This window comes from Pocillopora verrucosa, chromosome 4 (genome assembly GCF_036669915.1).
Source record: "Pocillopora verrucosa isolate sample1 chromosome 4, ASM3666991v2, whole genome shotgun sequence".
NCBI lineage: Eukaryota > Metazoa > Cnidaria > Anthozoa > Scleractinia > Pocilloporidae > Pocillopora > Pocillopora verrucosa.
Window position 1 is genome coordinate 14,550,535 of NC_089315.1, and position 15,184 is coordinate 14,565,718.

Here is a 15,184-nt window from a genome sequence, read left to right on the forward strand (position 1 = left end):
ATTTTAAGGAATACGCCACACTTCGTAACAAGCAAACAAAAAGAAAACAGAATTTCTGACCATATGCCATCTTCTAGACGGAAACTAGACAGGTGAATTCATCATCATGCGGTAAAATAGCAAAGTATTGGATAATTGATCATGAATATTTCTCGTTGAATACAACGTAAGAGTGAACATCGATCACTTTGAAGGAAGAGACGAACACGAACAATTCTTTAACACTTTGTTTTCATTAAATAGTTCAGTCATATTACACAATATATATTCTACTTAATATTTACATATTTCGCTCAGGTCATTTACCCTCCACTTTTTCGTTTTTTCTGACAAAATTTAAGGCTGGTTTTTGAGCTTTTCTTTAAAGGTTAAGTTAAGGGAAAATACTCTGGCGCAATATAACTCTGGAGACATCAACTATCCAAGATTTCACTTAAGGCAGCAGTGTTTTTTATCCTCACTTTTTTCGCCGCCTTCGATAGAAATCAATAAGAAAGGGACACAACTTGTGCCATGTGGTTCAGAGATCTTGTTTTGGTGATTGAGATCATGACATTCGCGCACAATTATCTTAAACGTTTCGTGGCTAATAACTGAATGATGCTCGCTACTTCAGTCCTGAACTTTGGCGTTTCATCAACAGTAACGAGCGACTAGAGAGCAACCTTTAAGGCTATCAAATCATAAATTGAAGGGTGCTATCTATCAAACACTCTACTGAACTGGATAAAAGGGCTGTTATCTGTGTAATAACAATTGTTGGACTCTATAATACGAGTGGTCAAAACTATTTAAGAGAAGATGTCAGCATCCATCGAGAAAATTTGAAATATTGTGGCAAGTCGCCCAAAATTAGTTTTCTCTCCTACTTTCATATTTTGTTGACCAATATGTTCTAATAATTGTGGTGTAGTTTTTTTTGCGAAAATATATTTTAGTTTTCGAGAAATGACTTTTTTCGTTCGACCGCTCAAATATGCAAATTTTCACCGTGAATATTACCCGAGTTGTGTGACTTCATGTAACGAATGTACTGGACCTACGGTATTTCTGTGAACATAACCCTTTGTTTTATCATTTAAACTTAATCCCCTGTCGTTATTGAAGCTTCCAAGGAAAAAATTTATTTTTTGGTGAATATTTTTGTCCGACATACTTTTCCTATGTCGAAAAGTAGCATGAAAACAAAGACAATTTTAACAATGACCGATATGACACAATCTACTGAACTTCAAGCTTTTAAAAGACCAAAGGATGGTTATAAAGTTACTGTAAAAATTTCCTTGTGTATTTGCGAATGAAATGCTGAAATTGCAATGGATTAGCATCCAATCCTGGGGGGAAGTATTAATACTCCTACGAGTCGCTTTATGCATGCATCTTTCTCTCGTACGCACGCCAGAGAGAAAGATGCAAAAAAAAGTACCTTGAGCGCTCTGAGATGTCAAAGGTAGCTTGTGGTGTTCTCATAAATAGGTGAGATCGTTTGAAATTATTCTGACTTCTTAAGCCAAAAAAAAGGCCCAAGGTATAAACTTTTCACACAATTTAAAATCCAACAGTTACTTTCTACTTCTTTTACCCTTTAACCCCTAAGAGTGACTAGCATCTAATTTCTCCCTACAATGTCAGCGCTGAATCAAACATCAAGGTCAGGAGAATAAAGGAAATGATCACCAATCAAAGAGGCTTTTGATCGGTAAACAAATTCTCTTTGTCAGCACCTTAGGAAATGTATAAAGAACAGCATGGAGAATATGCATACTGATGTTATGGTGTAAAGAGTTAAAAGGTGATAGATTGGATTAATATAAGTATGCGAGCAACTACGCACTTACCCCTCCCCTAACCCAACATTAACCTTAACTTGTTATCAATTGACGATTGTTGGGTTAGGGGAGGGGTAGGAGCGCAGTTGCTCAGATACTGACATTGATCCAATAAGTTTACAGCGTCCTGTCGCTGACGATTATTAGTTGTGGAAAGTTTTTATGAGAAACCGTAATCAAAATAAAACATTGGCGTGGTCTGTCTTCAAGAATCTTTATTAATGTCTCAGCTCTCAGAATATGTCATCTAAAACTCTCTAAAATATTAATTGGTCATCCGCATCTCCACGAGAGTCCTCCTAAATTGGAGAAGGAAGCTCTCAGAATATGTCATCAAAATACGATACACTTCTCTACAAACCTGATGAACAAGACAGGCCTTCAATCTTTTCACACTGCGTCCCGTGAAATCCTGGTGCACAGCTACAATTATATCCGTGGACTTCATCTGTGCAAGTTCCATTGTTTTTGCAGGGATGGCTGTCACAAGTAACTTTTTGGGGGTATAAGATAACGTCAAGAATTTTCGTCAATATTATTTTGCTAAACGTCTTAAGCGACGTAACGTTAATGTTAAAAGAATGAAGAAAAATTGTGGACCCTTTTTGAATTTCCCATATCTTTTCCATTCTTGTCAGTGTTCTATTTAACCTCTCCATTAAAAAGCTCCATTTTTCTTTGTTTCGTTTCTCTGATTTTTGTTGATTTGTTTGTTTCCAAGTCTCGGAGACAAATATTTTGCGTTGTTTTTGGCTTGACCGACAGAACTTTACCATCTTCATTCTACTGTTCAAAATTGTTCTTACCCAGCTTAGCACAAGTTTCTCCGGTCCAAGGCGGCTTGCACTTGCATGAACAAGTTTGTTTTTTCTCGTCGTACACGCAAGCACCTCCATTTTTACAACTGTTGGCTATTTGGCAGCCCTAACAAGAAGCAGTAACAGACAATACGTCGTAAAAAACTGTTCAGAACACGAATATGAATGTACTTTGGAAGTATTACCAAGAAGTGCTCAGCTAGCTTTCGAGCCCGATGTAAAATTTCGGACCAAAAATTAATTGCCGTATAACCCCAAAAATTTTATCTTTTAATTGCAACGGAAAGAAATTAATCGCTCGACGTAAAATGACTAAAATTTTTAACTGTTAACCGTAAGAATCAATGCCCTGTAGAGACCCTCAAGTTAACTTTACCTTGTAACTTAAGTAAACATAGTTATTATTTATGACTTAAGAAGAATAATGCAACCTTATTGTTAATAGTGACTGTACCATATATTGGGTAAGTACGCAATCTAATCGTGAATAGAGTAATTCATAGTATCCCGCGTGTAACAATTTTATAAGTACGCCGCAAAATTTCCAATGTAAGAAAAAAATACAGCAAGAAACCCCCCCCCCCTTTCTTTTGATAACACGAAGGTGATTAATTTGGTTTTGGTTTTGCGGCACCCAGTTGAAATACGTATTTGTATTATTTATGTAACATTGGTATTGTGATTGATGTCGCAAATCTTATTAAAAATATTGTAAATAGTAAATAGTATGTAGAATATAAATGAACATATGAAATTAAAAAAAATAAATTAAATATAAAACTTTAAGTTGGTTCTTCTTCAAACTTCATCAATTAACATCCTTTACGACAGCACATTACAACTACCTTTATTAGGAACAAATCAACTTTCAGCTGAATGTCGTTATCAGTTCCAACCCGTTGATATTATTTCAAATATTACTTTGGTTGCACTTGCGGTTACTTAAAAACATAATCAATTACGATTACAAATGAAAAAAAATCCACAATAACAAATATTTAAAACCGAGGGAACAAAACCTACAAGACAAAGGTACGTAGGAAGGTTTTGTGACTTAGACGCAATATATGGAAAACGGTGGAAATCAAAAGTAATGTTAATCCTTTACAACTTAAACACGAATGGCAAAAAATCAACGATGACTCTCTTTTAAATGATCCTAAAAAAGAGAATTTTTTGCTCAGTTACATGCTTGTGTGAAAATTGATTAGCTAAATATAACAATGGCCTTCAAGGTGCGTTTTTTGATGCATTTGAATATTTCCTGGCCGTCACTTCCGTTAGGGACCTTAGTAGCTCTCAGCCTCTCTGGTTTGTTTCCCGAGCGCTTTTCGCATTTTTCTCTCTAAAAATAATAAAAAAAGAAAAATCCTCCTCGGTTTTTAGTCATAAGGGAGCAGATGACACAATTTCAGACCTGGCTGACGAAGACTAAGGGAGCACTTACAAGAACAAGAACTAAGTATGAGTTTTTCAGGCTCCTCACGCCTTCCTCGGCCAATATGGGGGCTAAAATTTATGTCTTTTGTAAAGTAGGACGGCCGTGTCCAAGATGAGATTTTCCAATGACCCAACTTGCCTTGTTCCCTTTTTCCCAGGTTCTCCCTATGAAGCTCAAAAGAGAGTGGGCGGCAGCCATCTCGAAACCTATTGGGAAGGGGTTTGTGGGGAATGGCGCCCAAAGATCATCCAAGTATTATACTCACAATTGCTCGTTTCTAGGAGAACTTATAGTAACTAGCATCCACGTGAATCCTGCTCAAAATTTTGAAGCCAAAAAAATGCAACATTGCAGACCAGCAGGAAATTATTGCAGCCATTGAAACTTCAAATACAAAGACGAGCACTGTATAATATAATTTAAAGAAAAACGCAATGCAGAAAGAACTTGACCAATTTCCAGCCAACTAATCAGTCAGCGTTTGGCCAATAACGCTTATGTCGGGTCCTGCGCGTTAAGAATATCCGGTACGCTATTCATTAACTAAGTATGAAAATTCCAAAAGTAACTTTGATTATCTGAAAATTGAACTATGATAGTAATGTGCACAAACAGGAAGCGCAAACCGTGTGAGTGAACATCGATCGCTTTGAAAGAAGAGACGAACACAAACAGGTCGTTTGACGCTTTGTTTTCATTAAATAGTTCAGTCATATTACAAAATATTAATTCTACTTAATATATACGTGTTTCGCTCAGTTCATTTACCCCCCACTTTTTCGTTTCCTCCAACAAAATTTAAGGCTGGGTTTTGAGCTTTTCTTTAAAGGTTAAGTTAAGGGAAAATACAGTGGCGCAATATAACTCTGGAGGGGGGCATGCAACTATCCAAGATTTCACCTGAGGCAGAAATGTTTTTCATCCTCTCTTTTTCCGCCGCCTTCGATTGCCTCGTGCAACGAAATCAATGAGAAAGGGACACAACTTGTGTCCTGTGGTTCAGAGATCTTGTTTTGGTGATTAACATCATGATATTCGTGCAAGCTTAGCTTAAACGTTTCCGTGACTAATAACTGAATGATACTCGCTACTTCAGTCCTGAACTTTGGCGTTTTATCAACAGTAGCGAGTGACTACCGAGCAACCTTAAGGCTATCAAATCATAAAATACAAGGACGCAATCTATCAAACAGTCTACTGAACTGGGTAAAAGGGCTGTCATCTATGTAATATCAATATTAATACGAGTGGTCAAAGCTATTTAACATGTACGTAGATATTGATCAGTGTTTAAGGTGTTCCTTCCTCGAGGAAGCCGGGATCTCCTTCTGTGATAAACAGTTCGTCGTAAACAAGATGGTGGTGTTCAAAATCCTATCACTTTTAGGGCTCGACTATTACCAGAGTAGTAACGTTTCCTTTGAACTGTAACCACCAGAGAACAAGGCCTGCTTTTGCGATGTCACAGTTTGCCGTCTGAGCTGCAATTTCATCCCCCGAAAGGACCCTGCTCCAAAGATTGACTTCAGTTACCTCACCCGGCCCAAAGCTATCTTTGATTTCAAAGCCCCCTCCGACTTTATCTTGGTCTTGTCCAATGACAACTGTTCCGCCAGCTGGTATCTGATGATTTTTTTTGAAGTCAGTTCCATTGCTTTTAAGTTGTCCATCCAGATAAAGCTGCCAGTCACCTTTGGTGTTTTTCCAGGCAACACAAACGTGATGCCACATGGTATCATTAATTTTGACTCCGCTGTCTATATCACTTAGAAAATTAACATAACAATTAAAACTATGTTAGAAACTCGTTTCTTGACTGATTGCGGTGATATTCAATGTGGCATCAAGATTGGTTGTTCACCTTTATTTGTACTGTTTCGGCCTTCTGGGCCTCATCACTGCTATGAACTATACATATACATATATATATATATACATATACATAGTGCTACATATAGAATTGGAATGCGTGTTGACAACGTTGTGTGAGCTGCTGGAATGGGAGATATATTTTAAGAGCGTCACTTATTTATTTTATTCGAAAAGAGAAAGACTCCGTTTTTTCGGGAATTCATTGTGCATTTTTTCTTGCTCACGGAAATTCTCGAACTCCATGCACTCAATTTTCAACACGCCATAGCACTTAATTTTGTCACAATGATTAAACCACTAGACTCGTTTAATTATTTATTTTTAAGTCGCTTGGGAACAAAAACAAGAGAACGTGGTTGTTAACAATGCCAAATACCATCGTAAGCCTCGATAATACTCCGCTGGGAGCACTTTAACCTATTGCGGGAACTGGCATATTATTTTTTTGAGGTGAGCCAAGGTAAGTGTGAATCTCGCGTGAAGCTCAAAAAATTCATCTTCATGTCCCTTTCTCGCGCGTAATTCGCCATTCATTCCGGTATATTTTACTTCTCTTCTATCTTGTTCTATTGCGTTATTGTGTTGTGTTCTTGGGTGAAAGAGTTTATTCTCGCAGTGCTTCACTCCACCCAGGAGTATTACGGCACATTGTCGGGGAAACCGAATAAAATGCTGAGATTGCAATAGATTAACATCCCATACAGTGGGGAGTATTGACACTCCTACGAGTCGCTTTATTCTAAGAAAACCGGTATACGGTTTGGCTGGATGGGCCACTTGACTCGAGTACAGACTATTTCTATTGTGTTTGTCATATCACTTACTCTTTTCCCAAGGTGTCTATAGAAATCCTAATTCTTGGGGAAAGCATACAAACGTAGAAGGCATTCCCATAAGGTGCTCCAATAGTCGCATAACTGTAGAGGCACTGTTCATTACTCAAATTTGTATCCTTCATTTTGGCAAAAAGGCACATAGTAAATTCCGAGAGACTAGACGAGGTGGCGTTTGTTATGCTGGCGTAACTCTTGTTAGTAGGCTGTCCAAAGACCATTCGGTAAGCTGTAGAAAACAACAAAACACAATTTTCTTAACTCCAGTTTCACTGAAATAGCAAAGCAACTCTTAAATTGGATGCATCTTACGGCGAAATTTCCGGATTAATCTTGTTTCAGGGATGACTTTCTATTTCATGTCTGCTACCGGATCACGTACGAAAAAAGAAAAACACTTTACGAAATAAATAGGCCAGAGATTTCCGAATGAGAGGATTATTTAGCCTGGAGGGGACATACAAAAATAATCCTTACGGTTGTTGCAACAGATACATAGAGTTAAGATTGTCTTTGTTTTCGAAAAATCTTGCCTTGGCTTCTGCATGGCTACCACACACGCCAGAGAGAAAGATACAAATATATACCTTGAGCGCTCTGAGATGTTAAAGGTAGCTTGTAGTGTTCACCTATAGATGGGTAAGCTTGTTTGAAATTATTCTGACTTCTTAAGCGAAAAAACGACGTATAAACTTTTCACTACTATTTAAAATCCAACAGTCACTTTCTACTTCTTTCACCCTTTAACCCCTAAGAGTGACTAGCATCTAATCTCTTCCTACAATGTCAACGCTGAATCAAACATTAAGGTCATGAGAATAAAGGAAATGATCACCAACAAAAGAAGCTTTTGATCGGTAAATAAATTCTCCTGGTCAGCACCTTAGGAAATGTATAAAGAACAGTATGGAGAATATGCATACTGATGTTAAAGTGTAAAGAGTTAAAACCCGATAGATTGGTTCAATATAAGTAAAAACCGTGCACCTATCTCCTCTAACCCAACATTAGCCTTAACTTGTTATCAATTGACGATTGTTGGGTTAGGGGAGGGGTAGGAGCGCAGTTCAGATACTGATATTGATCCAATAAGTTTACAGCGTCCTGTCGCTGACGATTATCAGTTGTAGAAAGTTTTTATGAGAAACCGTAATCAAAATAAAACATTGGCGTGGTCTTTCTTCAAGAATGTTAATTAATGTCTCATCTAAAACTCTCTAAAATGTTGAATGGTCATCCCCATCTCCACAAGAACTTCTCTTTGGAAAATGAAGCTTGTGCTCTCAGAATACGTCATCAAAATACGATACACTTCTCTACAAACCTGATGAACAAGACAGGCCTTCAATCTTTTCACAATGCGTCCCGTAAAATCCTGGCGCACAGCTACAGTTATATCCATTGAGTTCGTCTGTGCAAGTTCCATTGTTTTTGCAGGGATGGCTGTCACAGGTAACTTTTTGCGAATACAAGACAACATTTCAAAAGAGTTGTTGTCAATAAAAAGAAGTTACATCATATGGCGACTGACCTACCGATCTTCAAACCACATATAATTAAGTTGGTCTGGCTCATAAAGCTTTTGAATCGAAGTAAATCTCCTCAAGCATGTGCGTTACACAAGCAAAACAATGTCAAAATTTTTAAGGAAAAGATCTCATCAAAATAGCGTTCGAACGAAGTTTGTTTGCTTGTTTGCAGAAAACTGTCTCGCTACATTCTTTCAATTGTCGCACATAAACGCAACAGGAAAACTGCCCTGAAGCTTTTCTCGACAGGCAATTCATTACAACTTCATTCTAATTTACAAATTTGTTTCTTACACAGATCAGCACAAGTTTCTCCGGTCCAAGGGGGCTTGCATTCGCATGAATAAGTTTGCTTTTTCTCGTCATAAAAACACACACCACCATTTAAACAGGTGCTGGCTGCTAGTCGGCAATCCTAAATAGAAAGAGTAGCCGATGGAATAATGAGAAGAATATAAATAAATACACATAAATATGCTTCAAAATTATTTAACTTTCCTTCTGATGGATAAAAACAATTGGCTGGAAAATAGTCACGCTCTCAACTACGGTTTTTTTGTTATATACTAGATCCAGCTCCAACAACCGGGTGGGTATCAAGCCTACCCTATCGCCAAATTTAACGAAAAAATTTATCTGTCCTTGCCAGTTCTTCAACAAACTTCTGAAATATGATTTACAAGGTGGTAATGCTCAAACAAAATCATTGGGGTAAACGTTTATAGGCAAAAACAACGAAAAAAAAACACTAGCTTCCTAAAAGTTTTGCTTTTAACTACGCATTTAGTCAACATCCACAAGTACATGTATTGATTTCTGCCAAACGAAGTCAAGGCATGTTATTTTATTAATGATCTAGCTTCTATAAACTTCAGTTAAAAACTACTACATATTCAAACACAGTAACATGCGATTCGCTGCAACCCCAAGCTTTTACTTACGGTGGAGTTATTGCACTTTTTTGTGATGCAAATGAGAAACAAACAAGAGCCCACCAGCCGTTTGGGGACGGCATATAAATATATGTTTTTGCCGGCTGGGAGGCCCGTATGGTGAAAAACTGTGACCTCGGTCTTGAAAATAATGCCCGAGGCCTACGGCCTCGGGCAGCATTTTCAAGACCGAGGTCACAGTTTTTCACCATACGGACCGACCCTTAGCCGGTAAATAACATATTTATTGTTTTTAAACTTGACGAAATTCTTTCCGAAAGAACCCGAATGATTTATGGACGTAAATACGGCAAGATCTTCCATAAACTGAACAATTTTTGAGTGGGTAAATGGTAGTTAAAATAGAGGTGATGCAAATTTAAGAGAGATGCCTTAGCGAAACATTTTCATTTCCGTAACGATAAAGGTGATTTAAAAGGCTTCCAAACAAACTTTGAAACATTATTTTTACAAGTTTCTGTCACAATCTGACAACTGTCAATTAGAGAGCGCGCAAGAAAAAAAAAGCGTAGGAACATTTGAAAACCAACAGAACTAGTTTGGCAAGGACTGTCACGACAATGTTTTCTTCAAAATCAGTCAATGATCTAACGGAAAGTGTTATTCACTCTCATCGAACATTCATTCATGTACGAAGATTTACCTCTGTTCATTAAGTAAACGGCGAGGAAAGTAATTGTGAGTAAATTCAATTTTTTTATTTTGAAGTTGTGAGAGTTTGCTCGTTTGTTTGCTGTAATGGCGTGTTTAATTCTGGTCTTTCCTTCACAAAAACTAAATTCGAACGGCACACTCCAACGAGACACAAGGGAATTTAATGCGGCCTTTTCTCAAAAAATTCCTTCAATTTCTGTTGTGCAATTTACGGTACAAATGTCCAAATTGAACGGAATTGGAAAGACTCACCGGGAGCGTATATTTGTTGTAGAACTTAAATTAAAACTTTGCTCGCTCTTTCACTATGAACAAATTGCTCGAGAAAATTCAGATATTAAATGAATGAAAGTTCCATCGTTCAGTTTAACTGTAACCAAATACCTCACGTTTCAACTTTCTGGGTACTTTTTGTGAACGATTAAAATTAATTGCAGACGGTTTTTTGGCCGCTTGTCAACTAACGTAGTGACACTATTGTTTAAACAAATTCATTCTGAAACCAATATTTTTCTGTCAACCAAAGTGATTTGATAGAGAAAAGAGAGGATTCATAAGTTATTTATCGGCTTGAGGTAGTGACCGATGTGTTTGCTTAAAAATACTGCCCAGCGGGCAAAACGAGGTATATTTATGAAAAATGGCAACGAAAGTTGAGATGTACACGGCGACTCACGAAAGCGTTACCGTGGCCCGTGGGCAAAGATAGGAAAATACTGACCGGGTAAAGAACCAATCAGATTGCAGGATTCGTTACCGTGCCCTCTAAAAAAACAATAATTTCAAATATCTCGATCAAAACATGGTGTTTCTAAATTCCTACATTTTGCTGGAAAAGGATTTCATCTAAAAGGGAATAAAAGAAAGTGTATGTGCCATTTCCAAAACTTGCTTCTGCTGGCAAGTATCAGTTCTAGTTTTTTGTTCTTTACAAAAATTTGCATAATTAGTGAATGGTTTCTTTAAGGTGCATAACATTTGCAGTTGATTTTACCTATCACCAAATGCCCGATGGAATATTTTTCTTCATCTCTTTTTGTTATTATTGTCCTTAGTTAGTTAAAGGAGAAGTATTTTCCGTTTTCATGAAAAAGAACTTCTAACTTTCATGCTAAACCGGTAATCGATGAATGCTATCACGAAAGGTCTCAAACGTCGGTGGGGAAACAAAATATTTGTTTGGTGCAACCAGCTTGTTTTTGCGGCTCACGAACTGCATGAGGTGGGGGGATCTTTTCACAGAAAAGGGGGTTAACGAACAACTAAAACAAAGGGTTGAAAATTATGGGTATAGAAATAACAACGATTATTCATACTAGTTCTCTTTGGTCGTTATGCAGGTTGTGTGTCTGGTACTACAGCTGGGCGTAAAAATTCAGTTTTCAATCATCTTTGGATTTTAGTTTTTTTTATTCATAATTTTATTGAATTCTGGAGCTCTCCGGAAAAAAAGATCGCACTGAAGACCTCTGCCTAATTAAGGGTTTATTTTCCTGAAGTAAGGGAAGAGTTAAACTGTAAAAATGAAAACTTGCTTAATTACAAGACTTTTCAAAATAAACGAATTGGTGACTAACCTGCAGATGATTAAACTTGGTATCACTGAATACATTGAAAACGATCAAAACATTGCAATTATTTACCTTAATAAGTGTTGAGAAAATGACTTCCGCCTCGAACTGTAAATGTGTGTTTTCTTTGATAACGTCGTGCTTGTTTAGTTCACAAGTTCCTTTGCCATCAGACTTGGAAGTTTGAGGAGTAAGTTTGAAGTTTGTTGAAGTACACCAGGCGTTTTTCAAACAAGACTGACTACACCAAATTTGACTGGTCGACTTAAACCGTTTCACTACAAAACCTTTAAGCCGCTTATTTGTCAACGTTGTGAAATATGTTGATCGAGAAAGGGCAGACGATTCTACTCCTGCGTGGAAAATTACGTAGAGTAATATAACTCCTCGAAAGAAGACAAAGAGGGAAGTGTTTTCAAGTCCCATTGCGAAAAATGTCATTACAGAATAAGTCTGTTTACTGTCTTTGCCGATGTCTTTAAAGATGTACCCACGCAATCCGAATTTTGATTAGTCAACTTCAGCGTAATTTAAGTGCTTATTTGTACAAATTGCACGAGAAATCATTTTGTTACTTATTAATAATTTACATAAAAAAAACGCATAACAGACAGTCAAAACGGACAAAACTTTGTATTTGAAATTTGCATTCGTGCCATAACTTTGCGCTCGTGTTACATGAAAAAATACACTCGTTTTCGACCAATCGGACGCGTGTGACTTTTTGATGTATATTAATACATATTAAATTCAAAAGCCTGGAAGCCTAAAAAATACTAAATCATTTAAAGCTCTGACAAATTTTTGTTGGAACTATTTTCAAATTATCGACTGACATTAAAAATCGGCTCCACGAAAACCTGAATTATTCAGATTATTTACCTAGCGTCAAACGTTTATGAGATAACAAGCACGAAAATGCATGCTAAGATCAAATTCAAAGATAAATTCAAAATGAAATGATTCATTTGCATGATCCGAACTGTCCTTCGTTTAATGATCAAGAAAGTAGATTTACCATAAAACACTCGCGATAAGTTAATTTCCTTTTACTTAGGAAAGTAGATTTACAACACAATTGACTATATAATAGTAACTGTGTAACGCAACAATAAGCCTTTTCTCGGCCATAATCGGTCTCAAACACCCGCACTTAAAATGCGAGAAACACATGTACCGTTGGAGAGCGTTTGAGAGCATTTAGTCAGAGCTGTTAAGGAAGGATCAAAGCAGCCATCCAAATCTTTGAAAGGCTCCAAACTACGACGTACATCAAATTTGACCTTCTTGAAATCCGGTCTCAAATTACAGTGATCGCGTTTGTCTTTGAGAACCATAGAATACGCGACAAATACGAACAAAATATACTTTTACACATTCAGAATAAATCAAATTACATTGACCTATGGTGAAAGGAAAAAGGAACGGCCTAACTTTTACAGAATGTTCGGTCAAAATCTGCCGAATTCTGCTGCTTTCACCGCCATATTGAAAATGAAGCTACCACAATGCAACGCAATCGGAGTGCGCACACCGCCTGCTTGATTGTCAATTATACAGTGTGGAATGACAAACATGCCGATTTCCAATTTATCAAAAAGTGTCGATTGGTCGAGAGAACATTAATTAAACTCCAACAGTACGGAAGAATACAAAGTTGCACACTCCCAGAAATCTTTTAAGCTGATTTCTTGTGCCCTTAAGAAGAAACAAGCACTCCCCGATTTCACGACATTTACACGCACCGTAAGGGTTTGCGCAATGTTTTTGAAAAAAAAAAACTACCCATGCTTGCATATTTATTCCAAATTGCACGGTTGCTTATAAACTTATTACTTACCTTTGATCATCACCTCGTGGTGGAAAAGCAAATCTTTCCCATCAAATTGCCTGTCATCTTGCAGAAAACATCCGAGACGTTTGGGCAAGTGTATGCAGTCTAATCGTGATTCATAGTAGCCCTGTACATTAGCAGCATTTTAATGTGTATTTTGAGTCAACTTGAAGAGAAAGGTATCTTGTATCGTGATTACAGTATGAACGACGTTTCTTTTGACATTCGTGGTAATGAAGTCAGAAAACATTTACCAGCGAAACGCATTGTTGTATAGTATGAAGTTCGATCGTATTTAGAGTCATGCGAGAACATTCGCACCGTTTAGTGTCCATTGTAAATAACACTGTATGGAGATACTTCCTAAATATTTTCTATTAGGACTTAAAGAAGTCTAATGTTTTTGAACGTAAATAAAAAAAAAGTAACGTGTTGGATAATTGAATATTTCTCGTTGAATACACAGCTCCCTCATAATTTTAGTGTAGATAATCGAAACAATTGCTTTCCAAAGGTAAGGGGTCTCAGTAGGGTTAGCTGTTAGCCGTGAAACGGCGAAAAAAATTAATTTTTAGGGATAAAAAGTGATAAATTTAACCATTAGTCGTAAAAAAAGTTAACCCCAAAAATTTTATCTTTTAATTGCAGCGGAAAGAATCAATTCCCTGTAGAGACCCTCAAGTTAAATTTACCTTGTAACTTAAATAAACGTAGTAAGTATTTATGACTTAAGAAGAATGATGCAATCTTATTGTTGATGGTGACTATACTATATGCTGGGTAAGTACGCAATCTAATCGTGAATAGAGTAATTCATAGTATCCCGCGTGGAACAATTTTATAAGTACGCCGCAAAATTTCCAATTTAAGAAAAAATAAAACAAGAAACCCCCCCCCCCCCCCTTTCTTCTTGATAAAACGAAGGTGATTAATTTGGTTTTGGTTTTGTGGCACCCAGTTGAAATACGTATTTGTACTATCTATGTAATATTGGTATTGTGACTGATGTCACAAATCTTATTAAAAATATTGTAAATAGTAATTAGTATGTAGAATATAAATGAACGAATGAAATAAAAAAATTAATTAAACATAAAAGTTGGTTCTTCTTCAAACTTCATCAACTGATCTCCTTTACGACAAAACATTACAACCGTGCCCTTTATTATGAACAAATCAAGTTTCAGCTAAATGTCGTCACCAGTTCCAACCCGTTAATATTATCTCAAATATTATTACGGTTGCACTTGCGGTTACTTAAAAACCATAGTCAATTACGATTACAATTGAAAAGAAATCCACAATGACAAATATTTAAAACCGAGGGAACAAACCTACAAGACAAAGGTACGTAGGAAGGTTTTGTGACTTAGACACAATGGATGGAAAACGGTGGAAATCAGAAGTAATGTTAATCCTTTAAAACTTGAACACAAGAATGACAACGATGACTCTCTTTTAAATGATTCTAAAAAAGAGAATTTTTTCCTGAAAAACCCTATCAGATTTTATGTATGAGCGAAATAATATGAAAACAATAGGGGGAAAATGGCATTCAAAACATAAATGCAACTGGGAAAACAGGTGAGTTTTTAATTGGGTATGCCCCGGCAACACTAAAGTACTGATCTACTGGTGTTTATTTGGTGACAATTACTCGGTGTAAAGTCAACAGCTATATTTCCATCGGGATCCAATATAATCAGCAATAATGAGAACAAAATCAAAAGAGTTCAGGAGGGGATTGTATATGTTTTTTCTTGATAACTCTGGGAAATGAAAGCTCTCAGCCTCTCTAATTTGTTTGCCGAGCGCTTTTCGCATTTTTCTCTCAAATAAAGGAAGAAGGG

The 15,184-nt window shown here is 36.8% G+C and overlaps 1 protein-coding gene across 1 annotated transcript; it reads right to left on the reverse strand.

The window, feature by feature from the left end:
- Positions 1–5,471: 5,471 nt before the first annotated feature.
- LOC136280628 (C-reactive protein-like) lies at positions 5,472–11,926 on the reverse strand. The gene is made up of 5 exons (XM_066166219.1): positions 11,573–11,926; positions 8,617–8,737; positions 8,118–8,249; positions 6,785–7,022; positions 5,472–5,853 (listed from the first exon to the last, which is right to left on the reverse strand). The coding sequence occupies exons 1-5, from the start codon at positions 11,924–11,926 to the stop codon at positions 5,472–5,474; spliced, it is 1,227 nt and encodes a 408-aa protein (XP_066022316.1).
- Between the last annotated feature and the right edge of the window lie 3,258 nt (positions 11,927–15,184).

Coding starts and splice junctions, on each gene's coding strand:
- LOC136280628 (XM_066166219.1), bottom strand. CDS start 11,926: ATGGGACTTGAAAACACTTCCCTCTTTGTCTTCTTTCGAGGAGTTATA. Junction 8,738..11,572: donor TTTTCTCAACACTTATTAAG/GTAAATAATTGC, acceptor CTTTCTATTTAG/GATTGCCGACTAGCAGCCAG. Junction 5,854..6,784: donor ATAGACACCTTGGGAAAAGA/GTAAGTGATATG, acceptor TAATTTTCTAAG/TGATATAGACAGCGGAGTCA.